Source organism: Brassica oleracea, chromosome C3 (genome assembly GCF_000695525.1).
Source record: "Brassica oleracea var. oleracea cultivar TO1000 chromosome C3, BOL, whole genome shotgun sequence".
In the NCBI taxonomy this organism is placed as follows: Eukaryota; Viridiplantae; Streptophyta; class Magnoliopsida; order Brassicales; family Brassicaceae; genus Brassica; species Brassica oleracea.
Window position 1 is genome coordinate 62,067,098 of NC_027750.1, and position 12,272 is coordinate 62,079,369.

Consider the following 12,272-nt stretch of genomic DNA (forward strand, 5'->3'; position numbering starts at 1 on the left):
ATATATGAATAAGAAGTTATCTTCTCATAGTTTCTCTTGTCTTTCATTATTCTTGTCATTCATATTTATTTTTTTTCAATTATATATTAACTACGTGGTTGTCCGCGATTTCGCGGGTATAAAAATGATTATATATTATGTTTATAATTTTATAATTTTGAATAGTAATTATAACTATTAAAATAATGTTTTATTTTAAATAGTTCGAAAATCAAAAGTTTTGGTATTGTATAATCGTAGAAGATGAATGAGATTTAGTGATAATCTTCTATGATTATACCAAAAGTCTTTTTATGACATAATTTATGATTCATAAAGAACCCAAAGATTAATGAAAAAAAAGTTATTTAATAACACTTTCTAGTTTTGCATTATTTTGTCTACGACTTTATTTTATTTAGAAATAAAATAGTTAAAAATTTTCCATTATTTTGTCAAGTCAACACTTTCTCACACATTTTTATTTAGTGTCTAAAATTTCACTCACAATTGGTTAACTAAACAAATGCATCCTTAAATTCCCTCAATTCATCAGACTATTGTATCAAACACTAATTCATTTAAAAATATTATTTTCAAATAGTATTACTTTCATTTTTAAAAAGTAATTTTAATGCATATATTTTAATTTAATATTATTAACTAATTATATATTAGAAAATAATATCTAACATTTTAAATAACATGATGTCATTATTTTAGACATATATACTTAATATTAATATGAACAATTTTATTACATCAAAATAACATGATTCTATTTGTATAAAATTTCTTAGAAATTTGTTATCATACATTGTAAAAATTTATTTTACCGAAAAGTACATATCATTATTTCGTAAATATTTTAAAAAAAATCAATTTACTTTATATTTTCCATCTTCGACAATATTAATTTTAGAACATATCATATATATTGATCTTCCTTACTTAATTTGTCTTCATGTTATAAAAAACAGATGAAACTAATTAACTAACAGTTATATTAATAGGTAAAACCCATGTATTTCGTCAAACAAATAAAAAAAATAAGTATGTAAGAGTATAAAATAACCAAGAACATATCCAAGAATATAACAAATAAGTTTTAGTATTCTTCACTCATGTTTTATATATGTATTATTTCTTTTTTCCTATTACAAAAATAAGCACGTCAATTTTATTATAATCAATACTATATCAATAAAGTCTTAATTCCAGTCTTGTATTAACATATTGTTTCTGTTTTTTCAATTTATATTATGATAAAAAAATTTCATTGATTAATATTATTTAAAACCTATTTACCATATAATTTTATTAAATCCTTAAATAGTCTAAAATTGAACAAGATTTAGAATATTGTATGGACTACAAATTTAGCTATATGAGCATTTGGTTCCATTTCAACACGTACAAAATGCAGTAGTAACAATCATTCCATTGTTATTTTTGAAAATATTAGATATATCATATTGATTTTATACTATTTTATAATGTATTTTATATAACGGGTCAAGAAATTTTATATAATTAATTCCATGTAGTGTTAATCTAATTCATAGTTAGTACATATGTGTATTCATTTGAATATGTTTATTTTGTATATTTTATGAAATAAAAATATTTATCATTTTATCAAAAACTTAAATCTTACCTAAATAAGATAAATTTCATTTCATTAAAATCATAAAACTTAATAAATCAATAACAACATTTTGAAATATGTGCAATAAAAATATTCTGATATTTTGTTTTTGTACAGGTTAAATGATGTTTTAAAATATTATGATCTTGCATTTTAGCACATGTTAAAATTTTATCTGACAAAATAATCTATTAGATATATTAACTCCGGTGTAATTTATCCTTTTAAATAATGAATTTTCATGAATAAAAATTCAAATTTGAGGACAAGTTTTAGTTTTAAATTACGATTCCGTGTTTTGGCATGAGTTAGACCTAAGAAAACAATAAATAAACTATTTTACAGTTTCTGTTAAAATTTTAGTTTTTACAAACCCAAAAACTAAATATCTATCATCGTTAAACAGGGTTTCAGTTTTTACTCACAAATTTAATTATTATTTGGATATTTAAACTTTTACGGTTATAATAGAGTTAGGATACAACATTTATAAGAACTTATTTTGCATCTAAAATTTTACTATTTAATGTATGGTGCCGGAAAAAATTCACTACTAAAATTTAATACACTTATAAATGAATAAAAATCAACAAAAGAAATCCCGCGCTTTAAAAGCGCGGATCAAAATCTAGTTTGTTCTTAAAACATATTCATTATACGCGTTCTCTATCATACGATTTCATAACACTCCAGTATCTTGACTGATGATTACAAAGTTCTATCGTATAATCATATTCTGTGGGGTTTCATCAATATTTTTCAAAATTATACATACGGTGTAAAAGAACCGTGTACCTTATACTTTAATTTTGCGAATAAGCGTCACGTTTAGATTACATAAACGTATACTTTTTTTTTTGGACAACGATGCTTTATATTAAAATTAAACGCCCGTTGGGCTAAGTCGATTACAAACAGAGAGATACTCGACGGTAAGCTGAGAAGCAAACATAACTAACACATAATAAAAGATAGAGGTGGTTAAGGAAAGAAGAAACCCGTAGAAGATCTTCACTTGTAGTCTTAAAGCCCGCGTTCAAAATAACACCAAAAAGTCGAAAACGACGTTGAAGAACCCAACGAATGGGTTTTGAGAGCACGTGAAGGCGGTTTCTGAGTCTGGCTGGATTTCCCAACATTGCAGTAAAAAAACGGAGAGGCTGCCGGAGTAGGACTACACACAGAGTCGTCGACGGTACAACTTCTGATCGCAGTTGATAGAAACAGGTGATGCTGAGTTCAAGTGACATTGCAGTGAGGTGCGGAGAGGCTGCCGGAGTAAGACTACACGTAGAGTCGTCGACGGTACAGCCTCGAGAAGCTTTGATGTTGGGCTAGGATCAAGACTATGGGCTAAGCCCAAACAGATCCACTCAAAAGCTCAATCAGCATAAATCCAGACTCATAAGACCAAGCCCATATGACACAAAACACTCGAATCAGGGTTTTCTCGAGACGTTGTGCGGGTGTTGTTGTGTTGACGGCGTAGGGGATGCGATGACCGGGCGGAACGGAAGCGACGACGAAGAGGAGAGGCGTAGGTGTCGAGCCAGGGGCGGAGGAAAAGGATATGCGGTTATCCTTCTTGAAGGACGACGAAGCAGAGGGGATATTGCGGATCTGAGCCCCGGCTTGAGGAATCATGGTGCAACGCGACGGAGAGAAGCCTCCTTCTCCTGGAGTAACTCGAACTGGAGGAAAAGAGAGGCGTAGACGGACGACGAGAGGAAGTCTACACACGACCTGAATAGATCAGGCGTTTCTAGATACTCTGAGACAAGGAGCGGCGAAGAGGAGCGTAGGAGGAGAGGTGGCGTCGGCGATGGAGATTGAAAAATCAATAGCGTGAGAGTAACCTAGAACACGTACGCAGAAGAAAGAGAAGCCGGTGATACGAGAAGAGGACAGTGGACGACAGCAAACGGAACAGAAGACTCGATGCCCGCGGCCAAGGGCACCACCGGCGTCAAGGAGAACTGGATGCAGCAGCGGCGTCAAGGAGAACTGGATGCAGCGGCAGCGTCAAGATTTTAGGGTTTTCTCGATTCTCGGGACAGGGAGCGTTTCCTAGGCTTTTTAAATGAACTACGATTCAAAAAACATAAACGTAAACATAGAATATAAAAACTGTTTTTAATTTGACTAGAGAACGATTTAATCTAGAAAATGTCATGTGTAATAAACTAAATAAAACTCATACGGCTCTTATGATGTATGAATTAAGATTAATTTAGGCTCCACAAACGATGGTGCCATGAGTTGATATATCTGGATTGGATGGCAGTTTTAGATCTTGGAACTCTCTTCAGCCATTTTCCATTTTTATGGTTAGCCATCTCTAACAAGACAGCAAAACATCAATTTTTGTGTAATTTTATCTTCGACAAAACAACAAAACTTACACTATTCCATCCAATTTGATGTAATGTGAAAAGTTACACCAAATTTGGTATAACATTATTCATCTCACCAAATCGTTAAAATACATATTTTATTCAGTTTCATTTAATAATATAATTCAATTACTATCCAATTTTCAATTAAACATAAATAAATTGTATTATTTATATTTTTAATTTATTTTCACATAATTAACAAATTATTATTATTATTATTTTTTATTTCCATTTAAAAATAAATCACTAAATAACTATTAATATTTATCACTTACAAAAAATAAAAATATAAATAACAATCTAAATGTGATAAAATAATTATTTATCAATTATAAAAAAAATAAACTGAAAACATTAAATAATATCTCTATAATATTATTTGAGAAGTCAGTTTATTATGTGTCGCGCTCATGTTAACTCTCACGATGGTTGATTATACTAATACACTTAATGAATTAAAAATAATACATTTAAATAGTATTATTGACTTTTTTATTTAGTTTCCTTTTTTAAATTTACCAAATAACATATATAATAAAAAGGAAAAATTTATAAAGTTTAAAAACAAATTTAAAAACGAAAGTATATGTATATATAATATTATTTTATTAAAATGGAAAGTTCACAAAAATATAATATGATTTTTAAAATAAAATCACACAATTTTTTTTTAAACTGCTTATTTTTAAGAGATATTAAAAAATAAAAAGAATTAACAACAAATATATTTTGATTAAATAATTACAAAATATTTTAAAATAACATAACAATATATACTTTAACAAGGTATATATATTATATTTTATCATTATTAAAATTATTTATTTTCATAATATTAAATTTGCTTTTAAATTTTATTTTTTATGTTTGTGGAACTTAATTTGACTATAATTAAAATACAAAGCAAATCTGAATCTCAATTTAAGATTATTTAAAATAAATTTCAGTTTACCATTTAATAAATCTAAGGCATAAAATTATTTGAAATTTATAAAATATTTTAATTATTGTAAATATTGATATGTATGTAACTTCATATTGTTCATCGCTTTATTTTCTGATTTTTTTAAAAAAAATCAACATATAATTTGATAAATATTATGAAACTACATTCACATTTAAGTGATAAATAAAACTAATTTGATTTTACTTAATTATAATAAAAAAAAAATTATACTTCAGCTTGAATTTGAAAGAATATATGTAACTCAATTTACTCACAACATGAGTGACTCGAGTAATCCAACTTATATCTAAAATCATAGAATTAATTACAATAAGAATATATAATTTTGTAATAATAATTTATTTTAGAAATATAAGGGGAAATTTCATGCTTATCACTTTCATGGTACCACTTTTCATCTTTACCACCACTAAAGAGACATTTTCAAAAATACATTGTTCATTAAGTGGCAAAAACTCTTATACCATTGTTCTATATATATAATAAATCATTATTTAAATAAATAAAACTAATAATAATAATTTTTTATGTTTCCGAATTATACTTTTTTAAATTCGAACTTTTTTATATTTTTTGTAATTTTTTTCGAAACTTCTTTTTTCAAATTTCTTTTTGAAAATCGAAAATTATGTTTGAAACTAATTTAAAATTTTTTTTTAATACATTTTAAGTATTTATTTATATATTTATTAGAATCCTAAATTTCATATTCCAAAAACCCTACCCCACCCCTCAACTCTAAACCCTAATTCTAGATTAGTTAACCCTAGGGGTATAAGTGTTTTTTATTATTCATTAAACGTGAGGGTAAAACTGATTAGTTTATACATGAAAAGTGGTACTATGAATGTGGTATTTGTGCCAATTTCCCTAAATGTACACTATAGGATGACTCAAAACATATTAACAAATGAAAATAAAATATTAACCAACTGTCATAAATTAGTTCTTTTGTAAAATTTATATATATATATGCATGAGACTGTAAAATATTATCGTTATATTAATTTACCTAATTTGGAATCAGACACTTTAGTTTATTTTATATTTCATTCTAAGCATAATATATCTTAAGTTATACATAATCTTCCTCAAATATATTTATATATCTAAGACAACAACCAACGTAAATGCAAATAAGAAAATTAATCATAATTTTAATATATTTAAAATAAAAAATATTATAGTTGAATTCAGAGAAATAGATGCAATCTAATAACCAAATGGTAACAAAATCGACTATAAAACAACAAAATTGACTAGATATAACATATCTAAAATCATATGTCTAATTAAAGTAATATAATATTATTAATATAAATTATGCATACAAATTATAGATTAATTTAAAATTAAAAATAAGTAACAATCAATTATTATAGTATAATTATTTTATAAATATTTATATTCGTGCATGAGCAAAAGAAAATCACCTAGTATAATATTATTTTTGGTGTAAAATTTGGTGTCATTGTTGGAGATTACAAAAAAATAATGACATCAAAACACCAAATTTGGTGGAGTTTCAACACCAAGTTTGGTATAATTGTATGCGCTTAAGAATCTAAATTAAACTGCCAAACATTCTAGAGCCGTTGGAAGGTTCTATCCGAACGTAAAAGTCGATAGTCTCGACCTTCTGTGACAGTCAATGTCGTATAACAGTTTCGTGGTTGATCCAATGTGTATTGAAATTTATTTTCGTATTTTGTGTCACAAGCAAATTTCCTGACTATTTTTCTTTTCCTTTTTTCAGTAAGCGGGATAAAAAGGAAATGGCCGATATATATAGTTATATTTATTGATATATAAGCATGCCAACAAAATCCAACTTTTTATGAAACAAACGATTAAACTAAAAGCATGTCGCTTTCTCAAGGATTGTAACTTTACCGTCAAAAGATTCGAGTTAAGGATACTCAAAAAGACAATCTCAATCCCACGGTAAGAAACCACCAAATGAAAAAGAGGAAAACAAATTAATATATAGATATCGTATAGAAGATGATCGGAGAAACTCGCGAGCCTTACCCGACGGTGCAGAGTCCTACATGGCCGGTTTCAGATGACTTCACAACGGCGGAATTTTTTTCTCCGGCGATTAACCGTCCAGATTGCAGCATGCTTGAAGCTTTAACGGCGTTACATCGTTATCTTCCGTCTAACGAATCGTATCCGGATTCCGACCCGGAACCATTCGGACCGGACTCTCCAGTCGATGCTCACTCCTGTGACCATTTCCGCATGTACGATTTCAAAGTCTTGAGGTGTTCTCGTGGCCGGAGCCATGACTGGACGGAGTGTCCGTACGCTCATCCCGGAGAGAAGGCTCGCCGGAGAGATCCGATGAAGTTCCGCAAAGGCGGTTGCAAGAAAGGAGACTCTTGCGAGTTTGCTCACGGAGTTTTTGAGTGTTGGCTTCATCCTTCTCGTTACAGGACTCAGCCGTGTAAAGACGGCGGTGGATGTCGCCGGAGAGTTTGTTTCTTTGCTCACTCGCCTGATCAGCTTAGGTATGTCCAGACACGAAGCCCTGATCGGGTCGATTCCTACGTTAGAGCGTTTCAGCTCTCGATTTCGCATGTTTCCAGTTCGCCGCCGGTGAGTCCGAGAGCTGACTCGGAGTCTTCTCAGTCACTGAGTCGCTCGCTCGGGTCTAGTTATATAAACGACGTGACGACGTCATTTCGGAACTTACGGTTTGAGAAGTTGAAATCATTTCCTTCGTCTTATAAAAATCCGTTTCGATGCTACCAATCCGGATTCGGGTCGCCCCGAGGATCCATGTTGGGTCCTGGGTTTCAGAGTCTGCCTACAACTCCGGCCCGACCCGAGAATCTGGATATTTGGGAGAATGGTTTAGAGGAAGAGCCTGCAATGGATCGGGTCGCGGAGTCGGGTCGTGAGCTACGAGCGAAGATGTTTGAGAAACTGAGCAAGGAGAATTGCATGGATCGGGTTGAACCGGATCAAAATTCGGGTGATGCTCCGATGTCAAGTGGGTATCTGAACATGTGATGTAAGAGGGCTAAACCCGACGCATAACCGAATCTCAAGATCTCATTGACAAAGTTAGTCATCTTTTTTTTTTCGTGATCTCTTCCAAGAAAAAGAGGGGGAGATCTAGAATTGTGTTCATATTATTATTACCTAATTTCGTATTATCCGATAACAATAATATATAGTAACTAAATAACGATTTTTGGGAGGATTTTTTTGAGGATTTTGTAATCTCGTTGTATATACATGACTCACGTAATTTCATGATGTTTAGGACTGTAATTGCAATTATTCGTTAAGCAAATTAACTTTTGTCTTTTTACAATTTTTAATAAAGAAAAAGACAAAAATAGCACTAAATCAAGTTTTTGTTCCCAAACTAGCATTCAAAGTCAAAAGTCACAAAAATAGCACTTAATGTTTTATCAAAAGTCACAAACTTAGAGTTTAGAATTAAAGGGTGGGGTTTAGGGTTTAGGGTTTAGGGTTTAGGGTTTAGGGTTTAGGGTTTAGGGTTTAGGGTTTAGGGTTTAGGGTTTAGGGTTTAGGGTTTAGGGTTTAGGGTTTAGGGTTTAGGGTTTAGGGTTTAGGGTTTAGGGTTTAGGGTTTAGGGTTTAGGGTTTAGGGTTTAGGGTTTAGGATTGAGAAATGAGGTTTTGGGGATAAGATATAAAAGGTGTTATTTTGGTCATTTTAGTTTTTAAGTGCTATTTTTGTGATATAAACTTAGAAATGTGCTATTTTGGACATTTGCCCTTTTTAATATGCGATTTTCATTTTTTCACACAAAAAGGAAAGCGACAAAGACGAAAATGGCTGAGAATCCATGGCAGCCTCTTCTCCATACCTTCGAGAAACTATCGAATTGCGTCCAAACTCACCTCTCCAACTTCATCGGCATCAAAAACACTCCTCGTTCGTCACCCACAATCCAAAACCCAACCTCCTTGGACTCTTCCCCACTAATCACCAGAACCAACAATTCTAATCTTCAGAAACTTCCTCTCAAGGTACGAATCTTTTCGTTAAAATCTAATTAGGGATTCGGTTAGCTTCAGAACATGTTGTTGTTTACACTCTTCAATACATTCACCACCAAGTGTTCGATGAAATTCCCCAATGAACCACTTCTACCTTTCCTTGGTTACATGTAGTTGAACCATTTCTACGATGTTGTGGTATGATACTTTTGAAAATAGTGTAACTAGCCATGAAAAGCTGTGTCCTGCTTCCATATTTTAAGATTTTCTTGCCAAAGGTTTCACCTTTAGACACTCTTTGAGTTAAGTATGTAAGCCCATCTTCATTATTACCAACATGTGTAACCTTTGTAGCTTACACACTGTGTTCTTTCAGGACAAGTCTATAGGTCCTGTTACTAAAGAAGATCTTGGGAGGGCTACTTGGACATTTCTCCACACTCTTGCTGCGCAGGTTGAGATTCCTCAATTTCTCAATTTTAATCGTATTTTTACACTCTTGTTACTCTCTTTCTACACATTGTAACCATACTTGTCATCCAATATGAACATGCTTAAGAGGTGTCTTTTGGGTATCGATTTTTTGGTTGGAACTCTTTGAGATTAGGGAGAGTTGAGAGTGCTCTTTGATTCACTTTAGGTCGCCCTCTGTTCACTGATTTACCGTGTGAAATAAAGAGTTCTGGTTCAGTTTTTGACTTTTTGTCATTCCTATGCGTATATCTTTATCACTTTAATGAGCCCTCTAGCAGGTTGTAAGTAGATGTTTGTGTATTGCTTAATCTCAGGTACGTATTCTGAATCAGATGTTTTTTTTTTTTCTCATCAGTATCCAGAAAAACCAACAAGGCAACAAAAAAAGGATGTTAAAGAACTGGTACAATTCTTCCTGCCCTAGTCTATATGTAATTTATATAAGTTAGTTTATCAGATCAAGTTGAAATTTATAGTAATGCTAGAACTTTCATCTTGATACTTTTAAAATATATCAAGACTTGACCTTTTCGACCAGCAGTCTCAAGTGTTCTTCGTGTGAAAGCTTATAATACATTTTTTTCGGTGGTGTAGATGGCAATACTTTCTCGAATGTACCCTTGTAGAGAATGTGCAGATCACTTCAAAGAGATCCTAAGGTAAACTTATATTGTAACTCATTGCATCTTACTACAGTTGATTTTCATCACTAGTTCACTCTTCTTTATTTGCTTCGTGATAGATCGAATCCTCCACGAGCTGGATCTCAGGAGGAGTTCTCGCAGTGGCTTTGCCATGTACACAATACCGTAAATAGAAGGTAAACTGAAAGGAGAGTAGTGACAAAGTTATAGGGAGGGACATTTTTTATACATCTCAAAGTTATGGGGCATAGTTAGAGAAAGAATTGAGAAACTTATGATCCATATGTGCTATCATAATATTTTGCAGTTTGGGGAAATTGGTGTTCCCTTGCGAGAGAGTGGATGCAAGATGGGGCAAGTTAGAATGCGAGCAGAAAAGTTGTGATCTTCATGGAACTTCTATGGACTTCTAGACATCATTATATTTTTACAAATTTACGACCGATTTTATTTACTATTTTATGGAAAGACAATTCCAACAAAGTAAAATTAGGTTGTATTAATTACAAATAATAAATAAATAATATAAATGGTTGAACCAAATTGATGTTAATTTTTAAGTAACTATTAATATAGACCAAAAACGCATGCATATATCCAGATGATTAAAGTTCAATAGGCTGAATGAGTAGACTGAGCAGTAGCGCAAAACATATAGCTCGTGCTTAAATTAGTGTCCTTGATTTTTTACAATTTGTCTAACGTCGCCTCTACGAAACTCGTGAACAATCAAGTACTTAAATTACATATTGGTTTTGATTCAAGGGTTACTCATGATTTGATAAGTATACTGAATAATTACTTGGCTATGCCAAATAATTTTATAATATTATACACCAAACAGTTCCCCATGTGTATCATGTTTTGTGCAAACCCCATATTTCAAATAATCGAGTAATCTTGAATTTTGATCTGTTTACAGAACCGTCGATCGGCCTTGAGAGAAACAAAAAGCTTGGATTTCCAGACTAATTTATTTAAATCATCGGCAATTAAATAAAACTAAAGTGCTCAAGCAGTTTAGTGGTAAATGTAGCTGGTATGAAAAAGTTTTTAGCAGTTCAATTCTTTTCATCTCTATTTTTAAAATCTATATTCTTTCAAAAAGAATAGTTCTTGACTAATAAACATTAGTTTTTTTCTTAGTTGTTTCAGATTTTTATATGCTCAGGGCTGACACTGGTCTTAAAGTAAGAACTATACTTGCAGTTAAATATAGAGAATATTCTACTTGGGGATTAACTAAAATTTGCATTTTTCCATTACACTTGTCACATAAGCTACTTGTTCGAGACAAACTATTTTGGAATTTTGTGTAGTGATGACTACACCACAGAAACAAATACACATTTAAAAAAACTCCTGAAAGAATTGGTAGACATGCGAGAAACTTTGTAAACAATTTATTTAATGACTTACAAATAGAAGCTTACTTCGTTTTTACACTCAAAAATTATATTAAGAGAAATAAAAAAGGAAAGAATATACTATTTCCGTTCCTAAAAGATCTATGTTTTTGAATTTTCAGATTTTTTAATAAAACATATTAAAACTTAACTATAAATGCATAGTTTTTTGTAATTTTATATTTCCTATATTTTAAAACCAATAAAATTTTAAGAAATGCAATTAATGTTCTTGAACTTCACAATTTCTCATTATTAGTTGACAAAAATTACATTGGAAATATAAATTATGTATCATTTTGAAACAAAAGTTTTTTTTAGAATATGAATCTTTTAGGAACGGAAGGAGTATAAAATACATACACACTGATGATGTAAGAAAAATCGCACCAAAAATGTAAGAAAAAAAAGCTTTTGTGTAAGAATGTGTTGGAGACGTAAGTGAAACTAGACCTTGATAGCGCGGATATGAATTTTCAGTTTTTAATTATTTATTTTATTAAATGATGTATTTGTAATATTCGTTCATATTATATTCATTAAGTAAATTTTTTTTTTTGCATCTTAAACTATCTATTTTTTTACGGATGTGTGATATCATATAAAAATATAAAAAAATGAGTATAGAGTTAATTAGATAATTTTAAAAACATAAATTTTTCTTTCGTGTGGGATATCATATAAATAATGATCCGCCCAGTTAACAAAAATCATGATTATTTTATGTGTAATTTTTTTTTTTGACCATTTTCTTAAAACTATATTAAATTTTACATAT

The 12,272-nt window shown here is 30.7% G+C and overlaps 2 protein-coding genes across 2 annotated transcripts; both read left to right on the plus strand.

The window, feature by feature from the left end:
• Positions 1–6,994: 6,994 nt before the first annotated feature.
• On the plus strand, positions 6,995–8,008 carry LOC106334127 (zinc finger CCCH domain-containing protein 49-like). Its single transcript, XM_013772466.1, has one exon. It carries the CDS (start codon positions 6,995–6,997, stop codon positions 8,006–8,008), a length of 1,014 nt encoding a protein of 337 aa, XP_013627920.1.
• Positions 8,009–8,752: 744 nt separating this feature from the next.
• On the plus strand, positions 8,753–10,635 carry LOC106332654 (FAD-linked sulfhydryl oxidase ERV1). Its single transcript, XM_013771132.1, has 6 exons — positions 8,753–9,000; positions 9,347–9,424; positions 9,800–9,847; positions 10,039–10,103; positions 10,187–10,264; positions 10,396–10,635. Exons 1-6 carry the CDS (start codon positions 8,755–8,757, stop codon positions 10,499–10,501), a joined length of 621 nt encoding a protein of 206 aa, XP_013626586.1. The 5' UTR covers positions 8,753–8,754; the 3' UTR covers positions 10,502–10,635.
• The last annotated feature ends 1,637 nt before the right edge of the window (positions 10,636–12,272 follow it).